The sequence below is a fragment of the Dufourea novaeangliae genome, unplaced genomic scaffold (assembly GCF_001272555.1).
Source record: "Dufourea novaeangliae isolate 0120121106 unplaced genomic scaffold, ASM127255v1 scaffold443, whole genome shotgun sequence".
In the NCBI taxonomy this organism is placed as follows: domain Eukaryota; kingdom Metazoa; phylum Arthropoda; class Insecta; order Hymenoptera; family Halictidae; genus Dufourea; species Dufourea novaeangliae.
Genome location: NW_015374322.1, coordinates 126,027 through 139,804, shown reverse-complemented (window position 1 = coordinate 139,804; position 13,778 = coordinate 126,027). Strand labels below are relative to the sequence as shown.

Here is a 13,778-nt window from a genome sequence, read left to right as displayed (position 1 = left end):
CGACATAACATTATCATTTTCTATTTAATTGGCTCAAGAGAATATTATTTCTTAATCAATGGGTACTCATCATAACATAAGATGTACTTTTATAATTAGCAGAACATAACATTATCTCCTTATGAGATCAATTAATTATCATTATTAATAATTATCATAATTCATTGATTATTTGTTGTCACAACGCCGTCTCTTTTATTTATAAAGTTATAAGCCCTGTTACAACCTACCCCTGCCACTTTTAACCCCGGTCTCCCCTACACACAGTTCCATAACTAACAAATCCATTGTTTTTGTTAGTGAACAAGTTCAAGTTACCGAATAATATGTAAATATTGCAAATATCTAGATATTGCAAATCTTGAATAGAAGAATAAAAAACAGAGCCACGTAGAGAACTTTCAAAACCAAATAACTAAAAAACTTTTAAGTATCTGCCCCTACATGTACAAGGATAATCATTTGTAAAGAGGAAGAAGCCCACCACGCGTCCGAAAATTTTCCTTAAAATCAACTCCCCAATGTCTGAACCCTCTTGTTGTTAGGAGCGAAACTGTATCCGTTTTTTTCTCGACCCCAGTATCCAGATGGTCCCTCTATAATCCCACACAGTGCTCCTCCGGAATCGACATGGAGGGGGGAGGGGGTGAATGGTAAGAACAATGCCGAAAAGGTAGACACACGGAATATACTTGGCGGCGAGTGACTCGAGTCAAGATGGTGGAACAGCGGCGAAGAAAACGCGGTCGAGAAGAGCAGAAAGGGGGGTGGGGTGAGGGGTTGTGAGAGGCGAAACGGTACGAAGATACTCCTTCGCCGTCTCCGCAGTTGTAATTTATTTAAAACCGCTCGCCGTAAATATATCCTCATCATTTATTCAGGGGCTCGGCAGTTCCTCGGCTTGCGAGGGGGTGTACTACGCTTTTGCGTTCCTCCTTGCCTACCTACCAACCTAGGAGTCTCGCTCCGTGGCAGTCGATTCCGCGGAACCAGGGGCGGATCTGGGGGTTACTCCGCTCGGGAAGGGGCTCGTCTTTCTTTTTACCTCCCCCCCCCCCTCGGCCGAGTCTACCTTGTTTTATGGTAACGTTCTTAGCATGGGATTTAAATTACTCGGCGGAGAACGTAATCTTGAGTGGAATTGGTTTCCGGCTACGTATAAAGGTTTATGCGACTGGCGCGTGGCGACGACCGGTTTACACGTTTGTAGTCTTGAAACCACGATTTCCAGGGTTTCTTGCAACTGCCATGCTTTAGTGTTATTCGGGTCGTAGCTTGCAATAGACGGTATTTATGGGGGTTGAATATGAAGCAATGTGACTCGACGCGATTGTAAGTTGATTGTTAGTGTGTAATGATGGTTCTTGGATAGTTAAATTAGGTAGATTTAAAAGAGAGGAAGTAGATCTTGCAATGACAGTCGGTTATTTAAGAAGATATACGTTTAGGTGGTATTTATAGGGGTTGAATTGGAAGCAACGGAATTCGACGCGATTGATAGTTCACCTTTGGTGTGTAATGATGGTTGTTAGACAGATAGAAAAGTGGACATGTTGAAACTAGGTAGATTTAATAGAGAGGAAGTAAATTTTGCAATGATTGTCGGTTTATTACGAAGATATACATATGTATATATTGTATAAAATCAAAGTAGTAAGAGTGAATGTAAAAATGACGAAGTAGGTGTGCACTTTATTTGTAATGATAGTATTTGATATGAAAAATTCCTCCAACTTTATGTATATTATCACAGAATACAAGGCTTTTACCTATGTTATTATTATATACTATAACTTATTAACACTAGAAAGGCCGGAAGCTCAATTAACCTAAAAGAATCGTCAGATTCATTTTGATCCAAGTATATTTCTTTTGTTATCTGTAATATTCATATTTTTTTGTGTATTATTACAATATGATCTGTCATTATCTTATGCATTCTATGTTTCTAGAAATTCGAAAACAAAAATAACAACAGTACATAATAAAAAAGTTAACATTTTTTTTAAAGCCGAATATTTTAACCTTACGATTCTTCTAGTGTTAATACAGACATTTGTAGGCTAATTTCGATAGATTTATTATTTTCCAATTGGCATAGAATGTATTTCTCTCTTCATCGTATTTACTACCAATAAATAAAGAGTAAATATCCGAGTCGCGTATAGTTACTCGCAAAAGGATATTTTAAATATTTAATCATTGCTGCAGTCGGAAACACTAGTTGAAATTTGAATTAGTTTTAGATTATGGTGCAATGTTGACCATTGCTTTTTCTTCCATTTAGAGATCTTACGACGTTCTGCAATTTCAAGAAATTATACTATTTATAGCACTATGATACACCAATTCATTCCTAAATCATGGAAATTTGTTGGTGTATCTTTCTCATGTAATAGACTTCTATAATATGGTGTCTGGTATTGTTATGCATTTATTATATTGCGGCAAAATAATGTACAAATTAGTTTATTTGCGTTTGTCTATAAAAAATTGCCCACAGTCGCATAAACGCAACATTTTTTTATACACAAAGTACCGATCCAAAAATGTTTTGGATATCATTATTTCTATCTTACTATATAGTGTATTTATATTCTTTCTTGTACACTGTTATAAATAATAAGTAATTATATGTGTAAAAATCACCTTATTTCACTGCTTGCGACTTAATGGGTTGATACGACCTCAAACTTGCAAATTTCAACGCTGATGCACTCCAGAGGCGAGTCTGGAGAGAAGTTGTCGCGTCTGAAAACGAGGAGGCTGTGTGTGGATATCACGGTTAAACGCATGACGACGAAGAAATTAAATGTGTATACGTGTGGAAGGCAAGCGAGCGCATGTAAGCAGGGCGCACGCAAGGCTACGCGGCAAATTGCTGCTAATTATCGCGCTTACCGCAGTTTGGGCTTTCCTCTCTGCGCCTCTGTCGCCGCCTCCCGCCTCCTTTAACCCTTTACCACCACCCCCAACGTACCAATCTGTCGCGGTTTCCTCCCCCTTGGCTTCTCCACCGACGAAAATCTCCTTCCATTCCTGATCTCCGCGTCTTTTAGACGCTACCACTTCCGTTTCCGTTTCCTCGTCACGACCTAGATACCATCTCGTGACTGTGTTCCTCTGCAGTGTTCGTTCAGGATAATATAGATCATCTAGATATTTTGTTTGAGGCTCATTTTTATTTCAAACTTGAGCCAAATCTTGTTGATCTTACTTTGAGATATGAAGTTCTTTGTGCAGAGTGTTCGAAAAGATGCGGAATATATTTTTATAGAGTGTAATAAAGGCAAGAAGGTGAAAAATAATCACGCAGAGATGGATCTCGAAATATATAAATAATTAAAAGTAAAGCTTCATAATTTGAGTGTGGAATGTTATGTGTAGAATGTGAATATAATTTATCGTGTATAAGTTTTACATAACTTTAAAGAAGAATCTGACGATACGGATTAAATTTAATACAAATAAGTTTTATATGTATAACCTGAAGGAGGTAACCTTTTTAAGGATAGTGTTGTGATGCAGCAGCATTCATTTGATTTAGTTAGAATTCTTTAAAAAAAATTAGTGGCAGTATTATTTATTTCACGAAAAATGTATATTTACGTATTTTATATTATGTAAATCATTATAAATTAATTGCAACATAATTTGGTTCTTATCTTCTTAGAATTGACAATTTGCCGTTTTTTGTCAAGTGGACTTTTCACGATTATTTCGTGCCTATTGCGTTAAAAATGGTAAAATTTTATACGTGAAGTTTTATGAAAACTTTGTAAATAAACTGAGACCTTCTATTAAATATAAAAATCTCATATGTGTTGTTATAACTAGACTGCAGTAGTTTATGCATATTCAAAATTTTAAATACTAATATACACATAAAACCATACTATTGGACAGTTTCATTTTCTGTAGGTACTACAGGCTTCAGAATATGAAGAATAAAACATAAATAACATTAAACTTTATGAAAGCTCTTATTGTACTATGCTTAGCAAATTAGAAAATGCAATAAATCCATAAACATCCACAGTCTAATATACATAAATAAAATAATTGTAACATAAATAATAACACCCTGGCTCAACGAATGAAAGGAACCCAAAAGAGAAGATTCTTTTAAGACATATTTAACAATACCTCCATTATGAATTAAACGATTCAAACAATCTTCTCGAAACGATAAATTTTTAAGTAAACATGTGTTACACTAATTTTTAAAATTACGTAAAAATGAAATTCATCCGGTATTTATGTTCATAGAAGAAATCACCCCATTCGCAGTTGCACCATCGCTACCTTTACATCCCCTATAATCTTCTTAAATTCTCAATTATGTATGTATATTTTTAAAATACGTAGTAAGTATTATCCGTGTTTGCGCATCTTCAGATACAGACATTGCTATTTATTTCCCCTATTACGTTCGTATTTCCCTTAAATATCCCTTTTTCCATCATCCATCCCTACGAAATTATTTACTCGCCCCACCGCTTCTCGAAGATCCCTTAGCCCCACTTAGCTTCCGCCGGGTTTCGCTTTTTCTCCGAACTGCTCTATCCACTTGTACATGTTTATCCGCCCATCGTGTTTCTCTGTTTACCTCCTTCGTCCGCTCCCACTCCGTCAGACGGATCGGAGAACTCTCTGTCTCTCTCCGTCTCGAAGTCTCGGCTGCATCCAGAGTCGTCGACTCACTCGCGCCCCGTCCGCAGCTTCATCCCCCCGGCTCGTTACATTAATTAAACAATATTTGCGATTAATATTTGAGATAATCATCAGCGCCTCGAAGCAGCCACTGCTGGCTGGCGGCGGACGCGGAATATCGCGCGTGCTAATCGGGTTAGCGCTTTCGTGAGCCCTTCTGCTTCTCTTCGAACCCCCCCCCCCCCTTACGCGGCATTCCCTTCACGACGAACTGCGAGGGATCTGAAATTGTAGCATCTTCCTCGACACGTCAAATAGATTCCAACTGGATCGTTAAAGACGAGCAAAGTTTGATGAGAGACTAGAGGAAGATATCTACATGGCTGGAAGTGTAGAAATAGTAATAAAATCTGGTAGTTCAGAAATTTCGAGGAAAATAGAGTCACAGGGCGGGAAGTTCGAACAAGAAATGTATACAGGGTGTCCCACCTAATGGGAACTTCTTTAATATCTCACTTTTTTTTGAAGATAGAAGAAGATGTGAGGGGAAAATTATATTTGCTTGGAAGGAATGAATATTACAATAAGATCAAAATTTGTCTTAATGTCATTTTTCGAAATATCAGGGTCATCGATGTTTTCCTAAACGAAACAAATATTTTTTGCATCATGACGTAATAGTTGAATTAAAGACTAACCTATTGACCTATAGTAGTGAGACCGTCATGTGACCTTGAGAACGAAAAATCTACAAATTTATGGGAATTGATTTAAATAATAAAATAGCTAGGGTAGAGGGATTAGTGCAAAAATTAATTAACGTTGATGGACATCACTGTGAGAATTCGTTAAAATAAATTTTCCGCAAATCAAAAGCAAGTGAGATACTTGAGGCGCTCATGTTAGGTGAGACACCCTGTAGATGAATTTTTATCCAGAACTGGTTAAGAACAGTTAACACAACGTTTATTTACGTGTTACCTGATCAAGATCAAATAAATACGCATCGTGGTTAAATAAATATTTTTAGTTTCACTCGACTTGATAATGTAAACTCTCCGTTGGTTAACCCTCATCCGTCCTTTGTGTCAAGTCGACACATTTTTCTCCTAAGAAATGACGTTATTCCGTAATGTGTAGGTAACTTTAGCTGAGGCTCCGTGACTTTTATTTTTTAAAATTCGCAAATTTATTGGATTCAATCAACTTGAAACCGAAGGACAAATTAAGTTGGGAGAATAAGGGACGGGTGAGGGTTAAAAGGTTTGCGATCAGAAACGCGTTTAACATTATTTCCATTGGTCTTCCAGTGCTCCAGGTTTGGCAGCGGGTTTCAGGCCAGTCGAGCCGCCCACGTCACTCTTCTTTTCGCCACACTTGGCGGCACAGTTCTCCCCGCCGTTGTTCAGCAGCAAGATGGTCAGCAGCGCGCCGGCATCTTTGACATCGACGACCCCGTCCCTATGGACTTCCAGCGAACATCGGACCAGCACACTTCAGGACATGTTGTCCTGGTCACCAGCTGGCTGGCCTGTTTGTGGGTGCTGCAAGCCCGGCACAGGTGATCTGCACAGGAACAGCAGCCTAGCAGAGCTGAGAAGAAAGGCTCAGGAACATTCGACTGCCTCCGCGCTCCTTGGCGGACTAGCCGGATTCCCCGGTGGATTACCGTTGCCCCTGCCTCTGCCATTGTTGCCACCGTTGCTGGGAATCTCCAGAAGGCCAGAGCACCATCACCACCATTTACCAAGTATAGTGCATCAGATACAACCGACCACGAAAGAGGACCCCTAGAAGCTATCCTCTGAACAGCAGCACCCTGGCTGATTGAACGTTTGGCCTCGAGACATCCTCCTTGACTCTGGGCACGTATAAGTATCAGGACACTGGTTTCTTGGGTTTCCTTTTTGGTTAAGAATGACAGTATTTTGGATACGGTTAGGTGGTTCTGAATTGGCTGGTGAATTAAAAGAGTGTATCGGTTTAGCTACCGACGAGTATTTAATAGAGAATTTGTTGATAAATCTTATACAGTCTGCACAAGAGATTACAGTCGTGATTTAATAGGGCACCTCGGATAATCTAATGGACCTATTTCTTTTTTACTTTTTATTCTTTTTATTGGGGAAAGTTAGTGAGCTCCTATGTTGAAAATTTGTAAGTGGAAATGTATATATTAACACGTTCACTGTGGTGGTGATCGTATAATTTTTGATAGATTATGTTCCTTGATATATGAATGTCTTCTGTCTGTTAGGTTATGTTTACAGACACTGATTAGTAGTAGTTGTATTGGAAAATTTACAGGAATAATGGAGATATCTTCAAAGTAATATGTATCACCTGAGAGTAAACAGAACATGGGACAGTTGTTCACGTTATTTATTCACATATTTTCTGAGTAATAATTGAGTGGAGAATTCTTATGTTTTTCTCAACTCTGTGTACTTTCAGCATTATTCTACGATAATTTTTTTGTAATTTTAATGTAAAATTTTCAATTTTTTAAATCGTTGTATAGTGTCAGTCGAAAGTGTGGAACTACATTTCACAATTAATAAGAAAATGAGACATTAATTCACAAAGATTTCGTAGAGTGGTCGGTTTTATTTAGTATATTAGCTTCTTTAAATTTTTATGGAATATTTTCATCCGTACAATTGTGAGAAGAGACCTCACACTTTTGGCTGATTGTGTACTTATTAGTTATCACAGTGAACGTGTTCAGTGCTTCAAGAGTTTCATATATTTTTGGGGCATGCATGCTTATGATAACGACAGAACTTTTGAGAAATCGTTAGCTTGCAAAGTTTAGTTCGAATGTTTTGTGAATTAGTTTTTGTTTCAACTATTTTGTGCAAATTATACGTTTTCTTTCAACGTTGTTTCGACAATTCGGATATTTTCTTTAAACTTGTGAACACTTAATACGATGAAATTGATTTTAAATGTTATTTGAGTTATGTTTGAATATTTATCATTTTAGCTCATCTTCTATTGGAGTTGAAAAAAGTTACAGGTAATTATGTTTATTGATTGACAGACATTATGAAAAATGTTAAGGTATAATTTTTAAGTGTTTATCACTGCTTACAAAATAGTAGGATTTTTATAAATATTTCTAACCGTATTGAAAAATACTGCAATTTTTCAATATTTTTCATTTAAACGTTTATTTATCAGCACCCTAACCAGTCACAAGATTTTCTTCTACTTTCATTTCATAAATAGTACACGTCTATTCGCTTTCAAGCAAAGCAGTAGTCTATTAGGAAAGCCAACATTTTAACAAAACTTTAAGAAATAAGAAGGTACCTATATGTATTGAGATTTCTTAATGTCAACTTAATCAAAACAGAATACAATCAAAATCTATTCACAGCGTTTCTTCGAATTCATTCATCGAAATACATATACAAGTGCAAGAATTTCAATAACAGTTAGTGTATATGCATTCAAAAATAGCGACACTAAAAGTTTAATATCTATTTTATTAAACTTTTACCTTTGGCATAACAAGGAAAACGCATTACAATGATAACAATCTTCTTCTGTTTCTATAATAAAAATTTGAAAAGATATCAAAAAACTTTTGTCATCAAGAAATTGTTTAAGTATCAGTCTAAGAACCATAGAAACGGCGATCATATCATTGCATTATCTCTCGATTACAATATTTTATTTTTTCCATCTGAAAGTATTTTTAATTTAGATTTATATAACGGTAACAAAACCAGACGATGTCTTGTCAACATTCTGTACATAATTTACAAGACTCAGCAATTCGTTATAAAGCCACAATGTATACGAAAGAACAATCTTCGCCAGCACACTACGACTAATTTCGTTACCTTTCGATCAAACCGGAGACAAATCGTCGATCGCGAAGGACCAATACGTGCCTGATGTGTGTGCTCTATACTTAATTGTCCCGACAGGCAAAGTCGAAGTTCATGTTTATGAAACGTCATTCGAATATCCGTCGAAAATACTAATTTTCAACTGTGAGACGAAGAACAATTAGGATCACGTATGAATAATTAATAATCGTTCCTCCTTTAATCGTTAACTACAAGCTACTGGTTTCACAAGTGAATTTAAATATTTTGTTCACTATCAGCACCTGGTGGAGAATTTTTGAAGTCCTAAAAGTACCTTCAATTGACAGTAAGTGACAGAAAGTATTTCCAAAGTCGATAACCAGAAATAGCATTCAGTTTGTTGTTGCAAGTGTTGAGAAGCAGTCGTTGCCGGATTATTCATCTTTGAGACAAGGCGTCTGTCGTTAAAGGTTAATTGAAGTGGACATCCGTATTATTATGGAAGTATAAGTGAAATGGTAATTAAGAAAAGCAACGTTTACACGAAATTTGCAGTAATTAAATGCAAAAAGAACGTAACAACTAATTCAAGCAAATCCATTTTCGAATGAGTCATTAGTAATGCCTCATTACTTAAATTGGACAAAGAGTTTGTGGTATTTTAATGAGTTCTATTTAATGAGTTGTAACAATATACTATTTAATAATTTTGTTAAAAATGAAGTCAAAGGTAGTATCAATTGATAACAGAATTTTTTTTAATTTGATATCGATAAACTTGAAATTGTCTCCATATACAAGTTGCTGAGATTCTGAGTATGCGTATGTACCTCAAAAATACTGGATTCAGTCGTAATTAACTTTCATACCTTTTATTTTAAATTAATTGTTCTCGCAGAGAAGTTGTTATTATCCATTTGTTTGATATTTTAGTGTTATGTAGAAACATCTTGTAATTAATCTATTAGTTGAATTATTCTAGAAAACATTTTTTCCTATAGCAGGTAAGTTTTTTTACGACTGAACTCAGTAAATTCATTGAATTAAAATGAAAATGATAGAATGGTTTATTTCAATGAGACAACGAAGTGTGTTCATGTCAATTTGGAAACGACAAAATTTAACGGGTTAAGTTCCAGTGTGATCATCGGGTGAAAAGGATAATTTGTATTGTAATAGAATAATTTACATTATCACCCCCTAAATCGAGTCTACGACAATTTTCTTGAATTATATGATTACTCTATCATATTATTCAAATAATACGGATATCCGTATTATCCAAGTAACACGGATGTCCGCTTCAATCGCGCGACCCGGGCACGCGCCAGCTGGAATAATATTTCTATAAGTGAAAATTGATTGTTCAACTGAATGAATATCGGCATAAAACCGCATCGTTTCGTGGATAATCGATATATGTATACATGCAACCCGAAAATAAGTGTCTGGAACTTGGAGAATTCTTGTAACAAAAATACGTTTTATAATAATATCGAGAAAATTACAAAGATTTAAAATATTTGTTTACTTATGAAAATTACAAAGATTACACATTAATATTTACTTTAATTTCAGAATATTTTATTTTACTATACGCGAGAAATTAATTCAATGTGTAGAATTCATTGTTTGGGTTGTGTTGAGATGGATTAACATTTATTTAGATTTTTTATTAAATATCATCTCATAATGACTTATATAAAAAGTATTAATAATTTTCTGCCACGTGTTAATTCATTTAATTACTTTGTGAATGTATAAGCTCCCATTTCTGCTGTGCATAAAATACAAACATGGCTGATTATTAACAAAAGAAGATAAACTACAATGACAAATAAAAGTGTAAATAAACTCCAAATTTATTGCTTAAATATTTTTAATTGCACGTAGGTGTATTTAACTATGCAAATTTATTTCTGGGAATAGAAACATTTAGTCGTGTTCTTCTTTCTCATCATTTCTTTTAACAAAATTTTGTGAAATGTTGTGATAAGTATATTACTGAAAATAATTAATAGATAAGGAATTTTTTATGAAAATATAATACATTAAACATACTTAATACTTTTGCATACAAGCAAATTTATTTAACAATTTTGGAATCTGCTAGTTTCAGTCATTGTAAATTATACAGTATAATTAAAAAAATGATTAACGATTATGAATATTTATATATTGCTCTTAAATTGAATCCCATATGTTTCGCTCCTTTCTTGTACCACTTATTTTCTCAATAATAAATCATTGTCAAAGAAAGAATACATTAAAAAATTGGTTAAATTAAATTATATACAAGATAAACTTACACAAGGAACTTGAATACTGCAAAAGAAACTTGATTACAAATTTATGTACATATTGATATATTTACTACAAGTTACTCATGATACAGGTCAAAGTATCCCGATTCATTACAAAGGTACTAAGGAATCTCCAGTTTTCCAGACCGAATCGAAAAATGAAAAATTTTGTGTATCTTTTAAGATCCCATTACTCGACGTAAGAAGATCACAAACTAATAAATGATTAACGACAAGTCGACGGCTAGTCGTGCATGCCTTACGAAACAATTATCGACGATATAACGAACGAAATTTCACGAAAGTCAAGGGGATTACCGTTGTACGAGTATTATTAACCGTAGAGTTCGAATCGAGCGTGTAGAGTATTATAACAGCCGGAGAACAATGGTACGAAAAGCTCACCAGAATGATTGCATGGATTCGCTAAAGCGAAGCCACTTTAATATCCCTTCAATTATGCTCCTAACAATCGTTCCGTTTACGTTGCAATACGATTACCGTTGTTCTTCTGTATTACGGAAAGTGAAACACAATGACAGAGAACACATAGATAACTAGTAGAAGACCTGTATATTACATCCCGATGAATTGTCACTGCTAATCAAGGATAATCTAATAACAGTATGTTACAGACTAGCGACTATTATGTAGCCTGAACTGTGGGTAGTGAATTATTGAATAAACTTGTTCTCTCGTGATAAAGAAAAAAAATCCAAGTGTCTGTGTGTGATAATTGCCTTTCTTCAGCCTCTTCTGTCCTATCCCACCGACGACAGTGAATGGTGTTATAACATTTTTTGTCAGTTATTAGGTAATACCACGGAAGTATGTAACCATGTTATGTGAATTATATGTTTTACATGTTTAATCATTATTGAAGTTAGAAATATTAATTGTAATTTACAGTAATATAAACTGAGAGGCTCTTCCTTTTTTTAACTCTTTAATAGTCACGTAGAATTCCTCCAATTTCGATACGTCTTTGTGCAATAATGCTGCCAACCTTTAACAGATAATACAATAATTTATATTTACCCTACATTTAGTTAATTACAGTTCATTATATTCGATTTTATTTTATTTTTTGTGCAATATAGGTTCCATAAATGTGAGTATGTACTTTCGCAACATGTTTAGTTGAGTCAACAATAGTCAAACCTTTAACGAATAATAAAATAATTTTCATTTACATTTAGTTAATTTCAGTGTATTATGTTCAATTTTATTTTATTTTTTGTAAATAGGTTCCATAAATGTGAGTATCTACTTTTGTAACATTTATATTGAGTTGAGTTAAAAAGAAATTCCATTTCTCTTTCTTACAGATAATATTTATTTTTAAATTTGACAATTATTGTTGAATTGAAAAATTCTTCATAATAGTATTCTTTAATTATTGTAGTGTTCCGATCCGCCAGTCGGGAATTTTATCCTTTACAGATAATGAGGTACTTGCTCACATTATGTATATGTATCATATCAATTTCCTACTATTATTCAAATTCAGACTTTTTAGGATAGTTTTAATAAATATTCTTAGATGTTAAAAATCAACTAAAACATTAATTAAATTATACATTCATTAATTCAAATATATAATTTATTTCAAGTAAATTATATATTCATTAATTCATCATGTAGATTTCTCATTTATTTTATTTAGAAACATCGTACGTATTATAAAATCATAAAATCCACAGTCTATCAATAAAAAATGTATATTACAATATATTTATGACAGATTTAGTATTGTTTTCTTATCTTTTCTTGCTTTTCTTCTTGAACAAATTTTCTTGCCCTTTACAATCAGAATATTTCAATACGCCACTATTCTTAACAAATAAATTGGATTATGTGATAAACAACTTTCTACCCGATCAATTAACAAATATGAATGAAATCTGTTCGTGAATAATAATAAAAAAAATTGTAACTCGTTTACGAAAGCAACAGATTTAAAAAAGTGAAGCGGAAGACATTTATGACTCAACTCGATACAAACCATGTTTTGTAGTAAAGTTCATTGAAGCAATTAATTATTGATTAAAAATCCTATTTTACAATCAAACTACGAATTTTCTGCATTTACAGCATATAGTAACATGTGAAATTGAGAAAAAGACAGAGCATAAATTAGATTTAATACAATTTTCATGTCATTCTTACCCTAATAAAATCCTGATGAGGACGAAGAAGTTTCTGCTTTAACTTCTGTCGGTATAGATTACTCGAAAAAAATCAATTCTGCATAAAGATCCGCAGTCTATTTATCACATGTCCAACTTGCTATAACTAAATTCACTGTGACGTTGTCCGGTATAGTATATTGTAAAGGATCAGGTGTTCACTTAAGCGATTCCTGAAATCAACACACAATCAGTGATCAAAGGCTACGGTGAACCTATCAGAGAGATTTACTGGAGTACTAACATCTAATAGCAATTGATCGTTGAATTGCGCGCGGTGTACAAAGGACGAGATTGATCGGCAACATGTGCTCTCTGATATATTCGTAATTAGTTTGGAACAGAGCAAGCGCCGTTTCGGACATCAAACTTGCCTCATGACCTAACGATAATTTGCTGTTTAGCAATTTCAATAGAATGTCTTCTACGATCATTAATTTCAACGTCAAACTATTTTTGTACACTTTCTACTAAATTGACCATGATCGAATACGACTGCATTAAAAAATCATTCAATAAAATTGACGTAAATAAAGCACTTTTAATTATAAAGATTAATTCTCGTGCGCTATTCGAGTCAATTTAACCGAAAACCAATGTTTGCTTCTTAATTATACTTTTTATCATAGAAATTTGTAAACTAATCTGACACTAACAGCTTATGTATATTATAAGCTAGCGATAGATAAATATATTTACTTAATTTGATTTTAATTCAGGCCCAATTTAATTTAACAAATTAGAAAGCAATAAAATATTGAACAGTGTATGGGGGTTAAATGCAATAAAGCTTCAATAAAACAGTCCAATGC

At 34.0% G+C, this 13,778-nt stretch overlaps 1 protein-coding gene across 1 annotated transcript in view; it reads left to right on the top strand.

The window, feature by feature from the left end:
* LOC107192867 (paired mesoderm homeobox protein 2B) overlaps positions 1-6,462 on the top strand; it is a 39,473-nt gene extending 33,011 nt beyond the window's left edge. Inside the window, exon 5 of the mRNA XM_015582215.1 lies at positions 5,964-6,462. Coding sequence (XP_015437701.1) covers positions 5,964-6,447 — 484 coding nt within the window. The 3' untranslated portion in view covers positions 6,448-6,462. The remainder of the gene's footprint in view (positions 1-5,963) is intronic.
* The last annotated feature ends 7,316 nt before the right edge of the window (positions 6,463-13,778 follow it).